The sequence below is a fragment of the Dasypus novemcinctus genome, chromosome 19 (genome assembly GCF_030445035.2).
Source record: "Dasypus novemcinctus isolate mDasNov1 chromosome 19, mDasNov1.1.hap2, whole genome shotgun sequence".
Taxonomy (NCBI): Eukaryota; Metazoa; Chordata; class Mammalia; order Cingulata; family Dasypodidae; genus Dasypus; species Dasypus novemcinctus.
The window spans coordinates 21,959,682-21,978,781 of NC_080691.1; the positions used below are offsets into that span (position 1 = coordinate 21,959,682).

At 37.9% G+C, this 19,100-nt stretch overlaps 1 protein-coding gene across 6 annotated transcripts in view; it reads right to left on the reverse strand.

The window, feature by feature from the left end:
* HECTD4 (HECT domain E3 ubiquitin protein ligase 4) overlaps positions 1–19,100 on the reverse strand; it is a 241,111-nt gene that overhangs the window by 86,075 nt on the left and 135,936 nt on the right. For 4 of the 6 annotated variants that reach the window (XM_058280989.2, XM_058280991.2, XM_058280987.2 and 1 more), the window contains exons 11-19: positions 18,252–18,392; positions 9,169–9,401; positions 8,657–8,802; positions 6,684–6,754; positions 5,405–5,510; positions 4,686–4,806; positions 3,888–4,016; positions 1,851–1,975; positions 89–242 (exon numbers count right to left, since the gene is read on the reverse strand). In XM_058280989.2, the coding sequence (XP_058136972.1) occupies positions 89–242; positions 1,851–1,975; positions 3,888–4,016; positions 4,686–4,806; positions 5,405–5,510; positions 6,684–6,754; positions 8,657–8,802; positions 9,169–9,401; positions 18,252–18,392 (1,226 nt within the window). The remainder of the gene's footprint in view (positions 1–88; positions 243–1,850; positions 1,976–3,887; positions 4,017–4,685; positions 4,807–5,404; positions 5,511–6,683; positions 6,755–8,656; positions 8,803–9,168; positions 9,402–18,251; positions 18,393–19,100) is intronic. The other 2 variants (XM_058280990.2, XM_058280988.2) reach the window with 1 other exon arrangement.

A 19,100-nucleotide genomic window follows, 5' to 3' on the forward strand; every position in this document is an offset into this window, starting at 1 on the left:
TTTATTCTGTCTGCAGTGAAAGCACACAATTGCAACATGAAATGGGTTATCTGAAAAACAGTTGACTTTGGCATACCAAGGAGCATACCTGACTGGTATAGAGCACCAGCTGCACTAGCTGAGGCATCAGGGCATCGGCCATAGTCAGAGTCTGTAAGTTTGGATGCATCAGGGAGGTCAGTAACACTGGAAGAAGGTGACCAAGCATAGTAGCCTTAGTAACTTGCTCCAAGCCTTTTAACCTACAAAAAGTTCAAGAAAACACAGACTAAACATTTTCCAATCATGTGAAGTAGCAACTAACATTTTTACCTGACAAATTCTGCTAAATTGCATCACCTTGAACAAGTTGAGGAGTTACAACAATTCAATCCACAAATTTCCCACCTTCAATCACCAACACATGGTGGGAGAATGGAAAGCTATTAAAGAATTTCACCTTCAATCTTTAATTTTGCCAAAAAAGTTTTCGTGGTGCATGTCATAGCACTTTCACGGCACTTTATAAATAGGTTCTAATACACAAACAACTTCTCTGAGTGGTTACTACCTGCAAACTTCCCTTGGCTCTGGGGCTGCCGATCACTGCACTACATTGACACTCTGAGAGGAAGGGAGTGAATGGCTATGACACTGAATCACCTGTGCATAGCAGTGAAATCCACTAAATGCTCAGAAAATTTAAGGTTGATGTGGGGTACAGGGCCAGGAAGATTTAAAATTTCTCCTTAAAACCACATTCCTACCATTTCTGTCCTCTGCTAGAGGAACTGAGGTATGTAAGGCTCCCAGAGAAAGATACGGGTTATATAAACCTACTAAGGCTACTAATAAGGTTATTGGTGTTGGCTTCAGAAAAGCCCTCATATCTCCCAGGCTCTCCCATTAGATTACACCTCTTCCCATGACTGACCAGCGCCATGTGCCAGGAGTGGCCCCTCCATGTCTTAATAAACCCTGCCTGCATTGTGTTTGTTCATGGTCCCAACTGGACTACCTGCTCTCTGGGAGTGGGCAAGAAACAGGAGATGGAATTGAAAAAATAGAACCATATAATGAACAGCTCTGGAATAATTTACAAGTCCTCAATGATTGGGAGCTAAATAAATTTCAGAGAAGTCTCATGAATTCACTGTGTAAAACACAATCACATAAATGAAAGACTCGGGCTCAAAATATCTTTGAAAGCTAGGTATAAATTATAGAATTTGAGGTGAAAGTTACACTGTACAACTGTTTTAGATCAGTATCTCTAACATTTAGATCATAAAAAAAGCACAGCATGCAACTCACCTCTAAAAGTAAACCATAGCAGCAAGCTTAATGGGGAAGGCTAAGACAGAGCTTTATTACTGTGAAGACGTTTTCCCTGAATGTCAGTCCTGTATTTAGAGATGTATTAGAGATGTAAAATTATAGCAAAATCACAAGGTGTCATATGTTGGCGGCACCTTTCTAGTAGCAGCTGATTATCCATATCTTGAAGTTACTTCTTCCCTGCTAAAGTACTTATCTTGAGGAAGCTTCAATGTGCACAGTGTTGAGCAAGATAATTTAAGGAAAGGACTCTCTAGGACTGATGATAGTAGAAATTCCAAATGTCAGAGAAGAGACTCTCCACTGCAAGCCTGTGGCTCTAGATGACAGCTGTCGGCCCAATTGCACCTAAAAGCCCTATTAAAGCTCACCTGCTGCATTTGAGTCTAAATCACTTGCCATTGCAACCTAGTCTCACAAAAATCACTATATTAAGTGAACATTGGACGTTATGGTCTAACAAATTTGGCTTTCATAAGCAAACTCTTGTTTCTGCAGGATAGCAGGTCATGGTTCACAATCCATTTCCTCACCTCTGGTCACGGTCAGCTATGTCACTGTTTATGAGGGCAGTTGTGACCTGCTGTAGCATTTCCAACACTTCATCACATCCAGTCAGAATCTGGGTGGCAAGAGCCAAAATACTGGTTTTCAGTTCCTAGGTAGAAAACACCATAATATTATTTTGCAGCTTTGTGGCAAATACACACTTACAATGACAACATGGAATGATGTATTTAATGATGCATTTCCAAATTAAATAATGAGGTGGCCAGAATAAGCCGAAGCAGTAAATTCTGCTAGGATGACAGGAGGCAGTTTGATTTGGAAGGCTAAGGTCTGGAATGGTGACAGAAATACGCAGTATTTCACAGGGAGCACACTGAGTCCCTGGGAGAAAAGACATTTCTCCCATCCCCTCCAGTACAAGAGGGCTCCTGGTGGCCAGCCCAGAAACTGTCCAGGTGGAAGTGCCTTGGGTGGTATGAGTATAGCTAAAGAGAAAAACAGAACAGTAAAGGTGCATGTATAGGCGGGGGATAAAATGAGACAAAAACACAACATTCTGAAACAGTACAAGTGACTTTTTTACTTAATGTCTTAAACCCATTAAACTCACTACACTTGAAAACAGGCAAGTTTAAAAATTCAGTGAAAAGGCAATTATAGGCTATTAAACATTAAAAGTAACTATTAGAGAGTTCATGGGTATACAAATACTGAATAATGTGTTAAGAAACACTAGTTAAGATCATAGAAACGTTTAGTTTACAATTATCTTCTATTAAAAAAAAACAAGCAAAGTAACCCTCTGGTGAAATGAGTATGGCTGTTCTTTTCCCCAGAAATGCTGAACAATCAAACCTATTTTGCCTTTACTTTATATTTCTTCCCATGGTTTAATTAAGAATTTGTTAAATTTAGCTTTTTAAAATAGAAAAACCTTTTTTTCATTGTTGGAATTCTCTAGAGTCGTTTTGGTATTCTCAAGATATTTTCATCGTTAAGGGAAATGAATTCTTCACTTACTAGACCAGCTGAGGCCTGGTGTAAGTCTTGTAAGTGGCATCAGCTATCATCTACTAACTTCATACCAAGTATCAGCAGGGTGCCAGGTATTTTACATACCTTGTCTCTAATCCTCACCGCAACCTGCAAGGTAGGTGTTATTGTCCCTTTTTATTGATTAGGAAACTGAGGTAAGAGAAGTTAAATAAATAGTATCAGCAATTTAAATGACGAATTCACATATTTTTGCCTGTTTAAAAAAACTGATTAGCAGGGTATGATTTATATAGTATTTCTGCATAAAGGAGTAAGAAAAGGGCAAACCATAATGACTTCTATCTTTAATTATGGCTTCCTTGGTAAATTTTTCAGTGTGTTTAAATCAACATTTTAAGCAAGAATAAAGATCTTATCAATGTCTCTTATTCTTCCACAAAGGTGAAATTCTGAAGAGCTATGCAAGCAACAGTCTTGAGCATCTGTCATAATTCTAACAACCACTGACACCAAAAAATCTTTGGGCTGCTAGGAATTGCTATGCGGGAACAAAGTATTGCATTTACACGGAAGCTAATTTAAAAATAATTACAGAAAATGAAATGAACCATAAGTTTAGAAATTAAATTGTCCAATACAGAGATTGTAAGAAAATTATCACCTTATTAAAGTTATTTGAATCAACAGAATAGACCATCCCGAATATCAAAACTGTTTAAAATGTTAAGCTCCCAGATTTACTTTGTTTTTATAAAACTTTCAGGTGCTTATTAGATCACTTGTAAGTGCCATGTTTTATAGTTCTTAAAAGAAGACAAAAATAAACAAAGGCACGAAAAGTGTGACAGGAGCACATGGGGATGACACATTATGAGAGTGTCACAGATATGATAACCACTGTGCGACAACATAAAATCAGTGAAATGAGTGACCTAATATTACCTCTCACAAAAATATAAGCCACATGGCGACATCTGACATCATACTACATAGAAATTTAGCCAATTAAGCTGTGCTTTACACACTGGGTAGGAAGCATCATCAGAATAAAGCTTGGTGTTTACCTGTACCTTCAATGTCTCTCCCTGCAAGGAGTTGTCACTGTCATCATTCTCATCAGGTTTAATCAAAATAGTGTTACTGAGAAGGTGGTTCTGAACTGCCATCAGATAGCGTAGGCAGGACGATGCAGCCTTTAATACAAATAAGGGCATTTAAATGATATGAACACTACTGAAAGAAGGATCATGCAATCCTCATGTATTTAAAAGATTTTGACAACGGAAGCAAAAAAAGAGAAAGTGCAGAAAACAGATCAAGTTAGTTCCTCAGATGACTTTCAACACACGATTTGACATGCTTACCATAACTTTCTGCCTTTTGCTCCACAATCCTCACTAATCACTCAGAATACTTACTTGTTTTGTCTCTTAATATTCCTGCTTCTCCCCAGCCCCTTGCATACATTCCATTCAAGAAGACTCACCTAAGTCCTCAAAAGAATCTTTTGGTTCCTACCAGTCTCTGTTAAACACTGATGGTTTACAAAACAATGCTAAATTAAACACTAATGGGGGGGAACCCTCACTAAATAAATTAAAATGAAAACACTCCTCAAACGCAAACATTTTATTCCATCAAGAAATTTAAGAAGGGGAGTAAAGTTTTTGGAGAAAGTATTGCCAGTAGATTGGTCTAGTTCTACATTTCTAGTGTGAGCACAGTTATCCACTGACATTCATAAATTATTCTATTTATCTTGGAGGCTCTGTGCATATGTGTGTATTCATACACCTCAATACAGTAAAATGAAAAGAGGGAAAATGATCTACTTTTCTTTCATTAAATACATTTTTACTTACAGGCACTGTTGAAAGGAGCTTTTGAAAGTCATCCTTAGAGACAGTTTGGCACTTGGTGATTAAGATACAGGATTCTCGTACAACAATCTTCAGAATGTAGTGTAAAAGTTCATCATTTAGTCTTTAAAATGCAGGAAAAATGTAATGATAAAATATTGATGGTTTATTAGTAAAAGGAAACATTTTATACAACTGGTGTGAGATGACAAATAGAACATTCAAATATAACAGGTTCTGCGAGCAAATCCTCTTGCTCAGTATTGATGCTAACAACTAGGTGTATTATCTAAGTCGAACACATAGAAACAAAATGGTACCCCACTACCTAGTCAAAGTATTTTATAAATAACATAGAAAATCAACACCTTCCTCCCCCTCACCAGTTCCAATACACACTCAGCCACTCTCACATTCCAGCAGTTTGGATCAAGCCCTTCTCCAACATTTTAAAAATAAGTTCTATCCATTATTTCTGCTAAGCACCTTTCTCCCTTGCCGAACACATATTACTGATAAAGTTGAAATGTTCTGTTATTATTGCTTAGGGCAACTGTGGGATTGATTATCTTTCAACTGATCCATGGTTTTGGCTTAACATGCTAACTATCTTATTCGATATGACAGAAGACTAAAATAATCAACAACACTAAAACATAAATTAATTACTTAAAAGAACACAAACAGGGAAGGCTAGCAGTGACTAATGTAAATGGTATCACCTGTAATGATCATCTTCGTCACTGCCAAATCTGTTGTTTTGAAGCTGTTCGGCTAAATTGGTTAAGATCACATCCCGTAGCTGGGAAAGGCCACTGTTTCTCTCTCCTAACAAAGAACAAAGCTCCATAAACTATCCTGGGAATTGCACTTAGAATACTAATGCTGTATTTTTTAAAAAGTTTTTAAACAAAAATACTGTTGACACTTTTTGGCAATACCTTAGGGGTAACAGGCATTTGTACTTCCGTAAGCAACAACAACAAAAGCTACATGACAACTAAGCAGACTTTTTAAAAAATCAGAACATCTTGATTTAAGTGTATCTACCCTCGATATATCCTAAAGTGTGATAGCTAATTCCTTAAATTAATGTTGTTATAAATGTAGAGTGTTTTTACCATAGTACCATTTTTGTTGTTGTTGAGTCTAAACAGCTGGGTTCTGATGTGAAAAAATTGGCTCAGAAATTGCCAAGAAGTCATAATCATTAAATATTTAATAAACATCTAGAGTCAGGCACATTATGCAAAGCAGTTGAGACTAAAGAGGCTTATAAAGACTAAGATATATATAACATGGTTTCTGCTTTCAGTTTGGCTAAAATGCTAGGACACAAGCAGGTCTATTTCAAAAAGCAATGCTAGTATGAGAAAACTACAATTGGTGTGACCTATAGACTGTGGTTAGCAGCAATACTATAATATTCTTGCATCAATGCCAAAGTTGTACTGTGTTGATAATGGAGGTGTATGGGAAAAGTGTGCCAAATGTATGCTAAGGACCATGACTGGTGATAATGTCTGATGATATTATCTCATAATCTGTAGCAAACGTTCCACCATGGTGTGGTGTTGTATGGGAAATCTATACATCTATATGATTGTTTTGCAAGTTCACAACATCTGTAACAAAAATATATTTTAAAAAATTAGTGTGGGTTAGGGGAAAAATACACCAAATGTAAGAGGACTATAATTGGTAGTAATATTTTGACAATGCTCTTGAATAGTTTGTGATAAATGTTTCGCAACAATGCTAAGTGTTGGTGGAGGGATGATATATGAGACCCGTGTGATGCTATGTATGCTTATTTTGTAGGTTCACAATCTTTACTATACATTTATTGTTTATGCATGTTCATGTATGAATGATATACTTCAATTAAAAAAATAATGCTAGTAACAGCTATGCAGAAGTATCTGTTATTTTAATATCCAGGTATTTCCTTAGGAACAAAAAAAGAAAGTTTTTAAAGGATAATTAAAGGATAATACTCACCTTCTGTTAAGACAAGCTTAAGTAAGTTATTGATTTCAGTTTCACCTGGGTACAAGATATTTAAACCAGAGCTGAAATGACAAAAAAAAAGTCAAAAGTTTTTAAAGTCTAGAAAATCCAAACTCAATGTATCTAAATTTTTCTAAAGATGGAAGTTTTTATTATATAAAAGTAAGTTTTATCATTAAAAAGCACATGAACCTAAATTCACTGTTGCAATATCATCAATTACTTCCCTGATAACTCTTCCTCCTTCCCATACATAAGAATTACTAGAATGGTAATCTATTTGAAGTTAGATGCAGAACTGGTTAAAGAGAATTGGTGAACTATAAAAAGGTCAATGTGGTCATGACAGCTTGCACAATGCAGACTGTGCCAAAAAAAAAAAAAAAAGTAATGTGGGAAGGAAATTTCTAATTCCCTATTTTTAATTTCTTTGGACAAGAACATGAATTGGTTTTAGGCAGCAGGGTGATGCCATAGGTCATAGCTTTGCAAATGGACTTTTAAACCAAGGAGAAGGAAGTGGGTTCTATTTTAAACTTCAAAATTATTATCAACAGGGCAGGAAGAACAGCATTACCAATGGCACCAGAATTTTTCCTTTTCCTTCTTGAGGTTTAATTGACATACAATAACCTCCACATATTTAAAGTATACAATTTGATAAGTTTTGACACATGTATACACCCATAAAACTATTACCAATCAAGACATTGAACATATCCATCACCTCTAGAAGTTTCTTCATGGCACCAAATTTTAATATTGTCTTAATGTTCTCAACAGGCCAGGATCCAAATCACAATCTATTAAGGAAGGAAAAAGTTCCCTCCCTCTATGTTCACTCATGTCATACGGTTCTTCCAGCTCAGGCACTCAGTTCATTCTTTTTTTTTTTTTTTTAAAGATTTATTTATTTATTTAATTCCCCCCCTCCCCTGGTTGTCTGTTCTTGGTGTCTATTTGCTGCGTCTTGTTTCTTTGTCCGCTTCTGTTGTCGTCAGCGGCACGGGAAGTGTGGGCGGTGCCATTCCTGGGCAGGCTGCACTTTCTTTTCACGCTGGGCGGCTTTCCTCACGGGCGCACTCCTTGCGCGTGGGGCTCCCCCACGCGGGGGACACCCTTGCGTGGCACGGCACTCCTTGCGCGCATCAGCACTGCGCATGGCCAGCTCCACACGGGTCAAGGAGGCCCAGGGTTTGAACCGCGGACCTCCCATATGGTAGACGGACGCCCTAACCACTGGGCCAAAGTCCGTTTCCCTCAGTTCATTCTTGGTCACTAAATTATACTACATTCCTGGGTAAAAGTTCATTGCCCTCAACTTTTTGATAGGTTAAATGAAAATAAGGAGGAAATGGCTCAAAAATTCTGCCCCCTTGTCTAACAAAGTTTTAAGCAGAGAAATAAAAATATTAATAGCTATCATTTTTGAGCACTTACTTTTTATCAGGCCTTACCTCATTAAAACCTTACAAACCTATAAAGTGGATGCTATTTTTATGCCCATATTACATCTAAGGAAGATGAAGCCTCAAGCCAAGGTCACAGCTGGTAAGCAGTAGAGCAAAGACTAGTACCCAGTATTGCCTGCTACCAAAGCCTGCCCTCTTACCCATTGTGCCATACTCTCTCCCAAGTGAGAAGAACATTTGCTTGAAAATAAAAAAAATGTCCACTTAAAGAGGTGTGTGTGTGTGTGTGTATGTTAAGAGATCCAAAAGAGGGTAGGCTTTTGGTGAGATGAGGAATGTGGGTACAAAAATGGCTTGGGTCCTGTGCAGGAGGGGCTTGAGTCCTCTGTGGGGGGACCACAAACTGCTCTCCAGTTAAATTCTCCCCATGCATGAGACCCTGACTGCCACCTGGGTCAGACATATCTATGCTATTGACTTGTAGGGAAGATTACAATGCATCTCAGGAGAAGCATTTTGCAGACAGCACTAAGAAAATAATTTACTGTTTACCTGATGGCAAGGCAAACTTCCTTCTGAATTTCAGGGCAAATTTGATCTTTTGGTGCCATCAACAACTGCCAAAGAAGTAATCCTGACCGTCGAACGATGTCTCGATTCCTTTCAGTTTGTGGGCTGAAGAAAAATTTAAATACCACCTACAGAAACATAAGGGTTATGGCTAAAAATGCTAATTCTGCTGGGGGTAAAATTATCCTTATAAAGTACATGGTAGGTATTCTTACAAATAAACCCAGGTAGGTTTTTAACCACCATCTCTTCTATTGTGGAACAGTATAATTATAGTAAACATTTTACATATATTATTGCAATGAGCTATATATAATACTCCATTAATTGCAGTGCAATGAATATGAGGACAATAATTCTCATTATAAGACTAGAAAGTGGTCAGATGCAAAACAGACATGTTATTAAATTTTTCTTCTGATAGAAGTTAATGGGCTGAGGCCAAGGTTTGTGTTTTTTTTCTCTATTATTTATCTCAAAAAAAGTGTATTTACCTGGAAGACAACGAGAATGCAGCGTATAATACAGGTATCTCCATTAACCATGGCCTTCTCCATAATGTCACAAATGCTGCTAAGATGGTGTGCTTCAATCGGATGCTGCTTGCCGAGGACACTTGTGATTGGAAGATTGGGGTTGGTAGCAAGGAGATTGAGTTGGTGTATGCACATCGCACCAACATGGTGCAGTAACTGGTTTATAACCTCATTTGTGGTTATAGTCTCTTCTAGAAGATGAAAAGGATACCCAGTGAGGAAAGATATCTCGATAGGTGGTCCCAAGAAACAAACATTTGACTTACAAAAGATGGACATTTTGAGTCCTTTGCATTTTAGTATAAATTTTAAGATCAGCATGCCAATTTCTACAAAACAGTCTGCTAGCATTTTCATAGGCAATATGTGGAATCTATTGATCAATTTGGGGAGAACTGGCATCTTAGCAATGATAGGTCTTCCAATCTATGAACATGATCTCCCCATATAGTTACATCTTCCATAATTCTCTCAGTAACGTTTTGTAATTTCATTGAACAAGTTTTACACTTCTTTGTTAAATTTACTCCTAAGTATTTTACTCTTTCTGCTACTCTTGTGAATAGAATTGTTTTCTTAATTTCATTTTCTGATTCTCTGGTGCTAGCACATAGAAATACAACTGGTTTTTGTATATTGATCTTATCTCTTACACCCTTGTTAAGTCATTTATTCAAACAGTTTGTGTATCTGTATTCTTAGGATTTTTCTACATACAGGATCATGTCATCTATGAAGAAAGATAGTTTTAATTCTTCCTTTACAACCAGCGTGCCTTTTACTTATTTTTATTACCTAAATGCCTTGGCTAGAACCTCCAGTACAATGGTGAATTTTAATAGAAGTGGTGAGAATGGACATCCTTATTTGTTCCCAATCACAGGGGTACAGGATATGTTAGTTGTATGTTTTTTATAGATGCCCTTTATGAGGGTGAGGAAGTTTCCTTCTATTCCTAAAATGCTGAGAATGTTTATTATGAAAAGGTATTAGATTTTTGTCAAATGCTTTTTCTGTATCAATTGAGATGATCAAGTCCTTTTTCCCCCCTCTATTCTATTAATTTGGTATATTACACTAGTTGAATTTTGGATGTGAGACCAGTCTTGCATTCCTGGATAAAGCTCACTTGATTGTGGCATATAATGCTTCTTATATGTGGCTGGATTCAGTTTGCTAATATTTGGTTAAGAAATTTTGTGTCAATGTTCATAGAGAATGTTGGTCTATAGTTTTCTTTTCTCATGTCTTTGACTTGATTATTAGGATAATACTGGTCTCAAAGAATGATTTGGGAAGTTTCCCATCTCTATTTTCTCAGAGTTCGTGAACAAGTGGCCTGTAGCAGTTTGATGTTATTGATGAATTCCAAAAAGAAATATTGGATTATATTTGTGAACTGATCTTTTCCTCTGGGCATGTTAAATTATATTGGATTCTTGTGCCAGTAGGGCATTCAGTCCCCACCCCTTGCTGGGTGGAGATTCACAGATAAAAGGCATGGCAAAGGACAGACTTGGTGGGTTTTTGATATTGGAATTTGATGCTGACGCCTTAAGCTGGAGCCCCAGGAAGAGAGGAACCCTAAGCCTGGAAAGAAGTAAGCCCCAGGAATGTAGGAACCCAGGAAGCCTGAACCCTCCCAGACATTGGCAGTCATCTTGCTCCAAATAGACTTTGGTGAGGGAAGTAACTGATGCTTTATGGCCTGGTATCTGTAAGCTCCTACCCCAAATAAATACCCTTTATAAAAACCAACCATGGGAAATGTATGTGGCTCAACTGATGGAGTATCCACCTGCCCTGGCCTGTGTGGTGAGCTGGTCCATGCACACTCCTGCCGCAAGCAAGGAGTGCCAAGCCACGCGGGGATGTCCCCTGCATAGGGGAGCCCCATGTGCAAGGAGTGTGCCCCACTGGGGAGCCATCTTGTGCGAAAGGCACAGCCTGCCCAGGAGTGGCGCTGCACATGCAGAGGGCCAACTCAGCAAGATGACGCAACAAAAAAAGAGACACAGATTCCCAGTGCCACCTGCACCTGACAAGAATGCAGCTAGACACAGAAGAGCACGCAGCAGGTTGACACAAGAGAGCAGACGATGGTGGGGCAGGGGATAAATAAAAATTAAATCTTTAAAGACAAAACAAGAACCAACCAATTTCTGGTATTTTGCATCAGCACCCCTTCGGCTAATACAAGGCCTTATTCCTTTAAAAAAGAACTGACCAATGAGGTCACCTGGGGCTCTTTCTTTGTAGGAAGGTTTGTTGTTGTGTTTTTAAACTTTTTATTCTGAAATAACTTTAGATTTACAGAAAAGTTGCAGAAGATAAAAAAGATTTCTTTCACCCAGCTTCTCCTATGTTAATAGCTTATATAATGTATTAATCAGTCAAAGGGGTGCTGATGCAAAATACCAGAAATTAGTTGGTTTTTATAAATGGTATTTATTTGGGGTAGGAGCTTACAGATACCAGGCCATAAAGCATAAGTTACTTCCCTCACCAAAGTCTATTTGGAGCAAGATGGTTGCTTATGTCTGCGAGGGTTCAGGCTTCCTGGGTTCCTACGTTCCTGAGGCTTGCTTTTCTCTGGGTTCAAGTTTCCTTTCTTCCTTTGGGCTGGCTTCTCTTTCCTCTCTGTGCTGACTTCCCGGGGCTCCAGCTTAAGTCTTCAGCTCAGCATCAAACTCCAACATCAAAACTCCCACATCAGAAAACCCTCGACTCTGTTCGACGCCATGCCTTTTATTGCTCTAATCATAACTCAATCATGACCAGGTACAGATCAGATTACAAACATAATCCAATATCTTTTTGGAATTTATCAATAATATCAAATTGCTACATATAACTATGGTACATTTATCAAAACTAAGAAATTATTGGTACAATATTAGTAACTAAACTACAAACTTTATTTGGATTTAATTCCGTTGTGATCAGAGGACTTTTTGTGAAATATATTTTCCTACTATCTTTTTTCCTTTTCCAATCCTAGTCATTGTATCTCCTTAGCCTATCTATGAAATCTATGAAAGGTTTTAGATTTTCCTTGTTTTTTATAACCTTGACACTTTTGAAGAGTACTTGGTCAGGTATTGTATAGAATGTCCTCCAATTTGGGTCTGTCTGATGTTTTCTCATGATTAAACTGAGGCTGTGGATTTTAGGGAAGAATACCACAGAGGTGAAGCACCCTTCTCATTATACCATATCAGGGGATATATGATATCACCATGACTTAGTATTAGAGATGTGAAAATTGGTCACTTGGTTGAAATGGTGTCTGCCAGTTTTCTCCACTGGAAAGTTACTATTTTTCCTTCTCCATACTCTATTCCTTTGAAGTAAGTAATTTAGTCAAGCCCACATTGAAGGGAATGGGAACTGATTATAATTAATAAATATTTTGAACGTGAAATTTTGAGGCTATATATCTATTCAGATTTTCTGGTTTTTCCTGAGTTAGTCTGGATAATTTGTGTCATTCTAGGAATTTGTGCATTCCATCTTAGTTTTATTTGTTGGCATACACTTGCTCATAGTATTTCCTTGTAATTCTTTTAATTTCTATTGAGACATAATAATCCCTTGCTTTCATTTCTGATATTGATATTCATGTCTTCTTTTAAAAAAAAAAAAAAGATTTATTTATTTATTTATTTCCCCTCCCTCCATTATCTGCTCTCTGTGTCCATTAGCTGTGTATTTTGGGTCTGCTTGTATTCTCATTAGGCGGCTCCAGGAACTGGTCCTGGGACCTTCTGGAGTGGGAGAGAGGTGATCAATCTCTTGTTCCACCTCAGCTTCCTGGTCTGCTGTGTCTCTTATTATCTCTCCTTTGTGTTTCTTTTTTGTTGTGTCATCTTGCTGCACCAGCTCTCTGCATGAGCCAGCACTCCTGCACAGGGCAGCACTCCTGTACGGCACAGCATTCTCCATGGGCCAGCACTCCGCATGGGCCAGCTTGCCACACAGGCCTGCTTACCTTTACCAGGAGGCCCTGGGTATCAAACCCTGGACCTCCTACATGGTAGATGGGAGCCCAATTGCTTGAGCCACATCTGTTTCCCTTCTTTTTTAAAATAAATTTCAGTCTAGCTAAAAGATTATTAAATTTGTTGATCTTTCAAAAAGCCATCTAGTCTTACTTTATTTTCTCTCTTATCTTTATTTTCATTGCTTTCTGCTCTATGTTCTTTCTTCTCCTTGCTTTGGGTTTGGTTTGCTTCTCTTTTTCTAGTTCTTTAGGTAGAAGCTGAAGTTCTTGATTTGAGACCTTTCTCTTTTCTAATATAAGTACTTAAAACTATAATTTCCTCTAATTATTTCTTTAGCAGCATCATATAAATTTTGGCATGTTGCCTTTTTGTTTTCATTCACTTCAAAATATTTTCTAATTTATCCTGAAAATTTTTTTCTTTGGCCCATGGATTATTTAGAAGCTTGTTATTTAATTTTTAAATATTTGATGATTTCCCAAATTTCTATAGTTGATTTCTAATTTAATTCTGTTGTGATCAGAGGACATATTTTATATGACTTCATTCTTTTCAAATGTATTGAAACTCATTTTATGGCCTACCAGAGGACTTACCTGAAGAATATTCCAAATGCATTTGAAGACTGTGAATTCTGCTGTTGTTGGGTGGAGTGTACTACAAATTTCAGTTAGATCAAGCTGGTCGAGAGTGTTGTTCAAATGTTCTATATTCTTCCTGTTTTTTGTTTGGTTGTTCTGTTAAATACTGAGAGTAGGCCACTGAAGTCTCCAACTGTTACTGTTGAACTGTCAGTCTCTTCAACTCTGTAAAATGTACTTCATGTTTGTGTTTTTAAAAGATTTATTTTTATTTCTCCCCCCTAATTCTGTTTCCCCTGTTGTCTGCTCTCTGTGTCCATTCATTGTGTGTTCCTCTGTGTCTGCTTGTATTCTCATTAGGCAGCTCTGGGAACTGATCCTGGGACCTTCCGGAGTGGGAGAGAGGCAGTTACTCTCTTGCGTCACCTCGGCTCCCCTGTTCTAGGTCTTCTTATTTTCCTCCTCTGTGTCTCTTGTTGCATCATCTTGCTGCGCCAGCTCTCTGTCTGCTGGCACTCCTGTGCAGGATGGCTTTTCCTGTGTGAGGTGGCATTCCCACGCAGGGTAGCTCTTCTGCATGGGGCCACATTCCCGCATGGGCCAGCAGTCCAAGTGGGCCAGCTTGCTGCATGGGCCAGCTTGCCCTCACCAGGAGGCCCTGGGCATCAAACCCTGGACCTTCTATATGGTAGACAGGAGCCCAACTGGTTGAGCCACATCCATCTCCCTGCTTCCTGTCTTTGAAGGGTCATATCTACTCAATATATTGACTCTTTTATCATTATGAAATTTCCTTATTTCTTGCAATATTTATTTTCTTAAAGTCAATTTTGACTGATATTAATACATCTTTTTTTTTTTGCTATGCAAAGGTAATTTTATTTAATCAAAATGTATCTTATGATTACTGGTTATATGATATATCTTTTAACCAACCATTTACTGGCAAAATACTTGTGTCTCTCAATCTAAAGAGTCCCTTATGTAGATAGAGTATAGGTGGGTGTTATTTTTCTTCCAGTCTGAAAATTTCTGACTTTTGATTGTAGTGCTTAGTCCATTCATATTTAATGTAATTACTGCTAATGTTGGATTTGTGTATGCCATTTTGCAATATGTGTTCTTTATGTCTCTTATCTTTTTTGTTCTTTTGTTTGTACTTTACTGTCTCATTTTGTATTAGTTTTTTTTACTGTGCAATTTTAATTCCTATTAAATCCTTTTTATTCTATTTTGTGAATTATTGTCTTAGTCCAGGGATTACAATATATATCTGAATTTATCACAATCTACTGCAGATTAATACTAATTTAATTCCCAAAAAAATATAAAAACTTTGCTCCAATGTAGCTCCATTTTTCCCCTTGTCTAAGCTATTACTTATGTCATACATTGCATCTATATTTTAGAAACCTATCAATACAGCATTCTAATAATTGTTTCAGGCAATCTTTTTAGTATACTCATATATCTTTTAAAGACACTAAGAGAAGAAAAGAAAAAAGATATATTTATACAGTCTTTTATGTTTAGCTATATAGTTACCTTTTCCAGTGCTCTTCATTTCCTCATGTAGATTTGAGTAATCAACCATCTGGTAATTTCCTTGCAACCTGAAAGACTTCCTTATGTATCTCCCATAAGGTAGATCTGCTACAAACAAGTTCTCTCAGTCTTTGCCTGGGAATGTCTTTATTTTGCTTTCATTTTGAAGGACAGTTTGGCTAGACAGATAACTCTTGGCTGACACATTTTTTTCTGTCAACATTTTGAATAAGTCAACACTGCCCAGATGTAAAACCACTGGTTACACTCACTAAAAGGAGTTCGACTAATAGAGGAATGACATTTCATGAACATTTACAAGAGCATCTGAATACCTCTTTTAAGTGTAAAACCATACCACATTATCCTACTGCCTTTTTTTTTTTTAAAGATTATTTATTTATTTCTCTCCCCCCACCCCACCCCGGTTGTCTGTTCTTTGTGTCTATTTGCTGAGTCTTGTTTCTTTGTTCACTTCTGTTGTTGTCAGCGGCACAGGAATCTGTGCCTCTTTTTGTTGCATCATCTTGTTGTGTCAGCTCTCCATATGGGTGGTGCCATTCTTAGGCAGGCTGCACTTTCTTTCGCGCTGGGCGGCTCTCCTTACGGGGCGTGCTCCTTGTGCGTGGGGCTCCCCTACGCAGGGGACACCCCTGCGTGGCAGGGCACTCCTTGCGTGCATCAGCACTGCGCGTGGGCCAGCTCCACACGGGTCAAGGAGGCCCAGGGTTTGAACCATGGACCTCCCATGTGGTAGACGGATGCCCTAACCACTGGACCAAGTCCATTTCCTCCTACTGCCTTCTGTATTCCATTGTTTCTACTAAGAAGTTAGCTGTTAATTGTGCTTTTGTACATGATTATTTTTCTGTCTATACTTTCAACATTCTTCCCTCCCTTTCTTTCTTTCCTTCCTTCCTTTCCCCCTTCCTTTTTTCTTTCCTCCCTCCTTTTCTACTTCCCTTCCTCCCTCCCTCCCTCTCTATCTCTCTCTCTCTCATCTTTCAACAGTTTAACTGTGATGTTTTCAAGAGTGAATCTCTGTGTTATTCCCACTTGGAGCTTACTGGGTTTCTTGGATCTGTAGATTAATATTTCCATCAAATTTGGGGAAGTTTTTAGCTATTATTTCCTCAAAATTTTCTTCTGTCCTTTCCTCTCTCTTCTCTCCTTCTAGGATGACTTTTTATTACACGCATTTTGGTAGACTTCTTGTCCCACTGGTGTCTGAGGCTCTGTTCATTTTGCTTCATTCTTTCTCTGTTCTTCGGTTAGGATAACTCTAATGATCTATGTTCAAGTTGGCTGACTATTTTCCCCACCATCTTGAATCTCTGTTGAGCCACTCTAATCAATTTTTCTTTTCTGTTACTATACTTTTCAGCTCCAGAATTTCCCATTTGGTGCTTTCTTTAAAATAATTTGTATCTCTGTTGAAATTCTCTATTTGTTTAGTCACAGTCATCACACTGTCCTTTAATTTTTTAAACATGATTTCCCTCAGTTCTTTGAACATATTTATATTGGCTGTTTTTAAGTCTTCATTTGCTAAGTCCAACATATGAGATTTCCCTGCAGTGTACGTCTACTGATGTCTCTGCTCAGTTTTTTTTTCCATTCTTGTTTCTATTTTTATTTTTATTATTACATTCATTTATATATTCCTACTATTCTTGTTTTTACTTTTAAGTCTGGCTTCCTATGGATCACCCCTGACCCTGTATTCCTTGATAGTCAACCAATGATTATATCAGAATTAGGAGACAAGCCTGTTTTGTGGGGAGTGTGTCAAAGTTCAGGCTGGTTTAAACTCTGCCCCAGTTCTTACTTTCTGCAGGGCCCTCTTATGTCTCTGCACGAGGATACTGGTTCATGTTCAGTCAGGGATGTATGATCACCTTGGGCCCTCTCAGGCCTCTTCTGTGCAGATGTGTGGAGAACTTATCAAGGTCCCCTTTAGCTTTCTCACTACCCAGATCACCCTGTTAAAGTTCTGGTTAGTCAGCTTGTCCACTGCTTGCTTTAATAAGGACCACAAACTCAAGCTTGCTGAGCCACTGGTCTTCTCTGTTTGCCTGGCACCATGACTGCTATTGTGATTGCTAATGCTATTGGGCACGTAGTTTTTCCATGCTGTGTTTCAAATCAAGTCAGACCTCGCTAGCAGCAAAACTGCTGCTTTTCAGAACTTGCCCCACCAGGGCAGACTTACTGTGTTGACCGACCTGGAGGTGGGGGATAAGAGCAGCCCAGGTAAAAACACAACAGACTTCTGTTTTTACCTGAAGTGTAGTGGTTGTTCATAAATAAATACTTCTCAATTTGGTGTATGCCTACCGTTAATTTGCAGACCCTGGAAATAATTGTTTCTGACGGTTTTGTCTCATTTTATTATTGTTTTATGGGGAGAAGATTTGCTGAGCTATTTACTTCTCCATAATACTACAGTTGACTTTTAAGGCTATGAGATTTTAAGTTAATATTAACTTACTGTTAAGAATCTCAATACTCCTATTAAGAAAAATAAACATCCCTCATTGGTAATTTCTTCTAATTCTAGTTTGTATATAAATAAGTTATCAATATAAAATATTGTAATAGTATACAATCCCACACCAAGTAAAATGAAGATTTGATTTTTGCTTCAAAGTTCTGACAAATTTCAGCAGGGGATGTATCAAATTTCCTAAAACAAGCATATGAACTATCTCAAAAACTCTATTTATTTACATACTTATTGACTTAAGCATAAACCTATCTTTCAGGCTTATAGATAATAAAGAATTTTAGGTTTTTAAGTTAAAAAAGGGAAGGCTACTGACACATTCTGTTACTTGTTACAAATGCTGTTATATCTCTTCATTTTGGAGGGGAAGGGGTCTCTTCCTCCAACACTGTAAGTTTACCTCACCTTTGGGCTCAGTGATGATGTGGCTGACCCCAAGTCTCTGACAGACATAATGGAAGGCTTGATTGCCAGGATTACACCACTGATCGATGTAGTCATTTGAGCAAGTCCATAGCATGTTGTTCACTGTATCATAACAGGCACCTGCAGAAAGAGCATACTCCATTCAACTGCCATGTCGCCTCCTGCCTGTATACAGAGTTCTCACAAGCACTGCTAAAGAATGGAAGGGTGAGGATTCTCCTTAATGCTGTCAATCCACATACTTACTCCCATATATTTACATGGCAGAGCCCTAGGCTGCCACTCAGCAAGAAGCCAGGTTTCAATTTCTAATATTGTTTAACTCCAATGTGAGAATGGAATAAATCTTAAGGACTAGATAGTTCCTACTAACTGATTTATATCTTACCAACTTCCAAAAAGAATTTAGGAGACTTACATTGAAAACCCAGGTACAAAAGGACCAATTAACATTAACCCACAATAAAAGCTCTCGTAACTGAGTCCAAAACCTAGATACAAGCATCCCAGCAGTCAAGGCTAAGAGAAACACATTACATCAAGCTCACTGTTTAATCAGAAGCAGCATACCAATTCCTTGCAGGAGGATAATCCTCTTTATGGCATGAGCTTTGAGAAGAATTTATTACAGGCATCATCACAAAAACTAATGGATAGTACTTTCAATTGCAGTTAATGCAGAAGAATTTCATGCCTGGCAATTTCTTATATTGATCCTCAAAATTAAACGGTAGTATTAAAAAATTCTTTCTTTCAAGGAAATTACAATGCCAAGAGGAATTGGCAAGATTTTTCAAGAGATTCTGATAGAACTTTGAATTTTTCAAG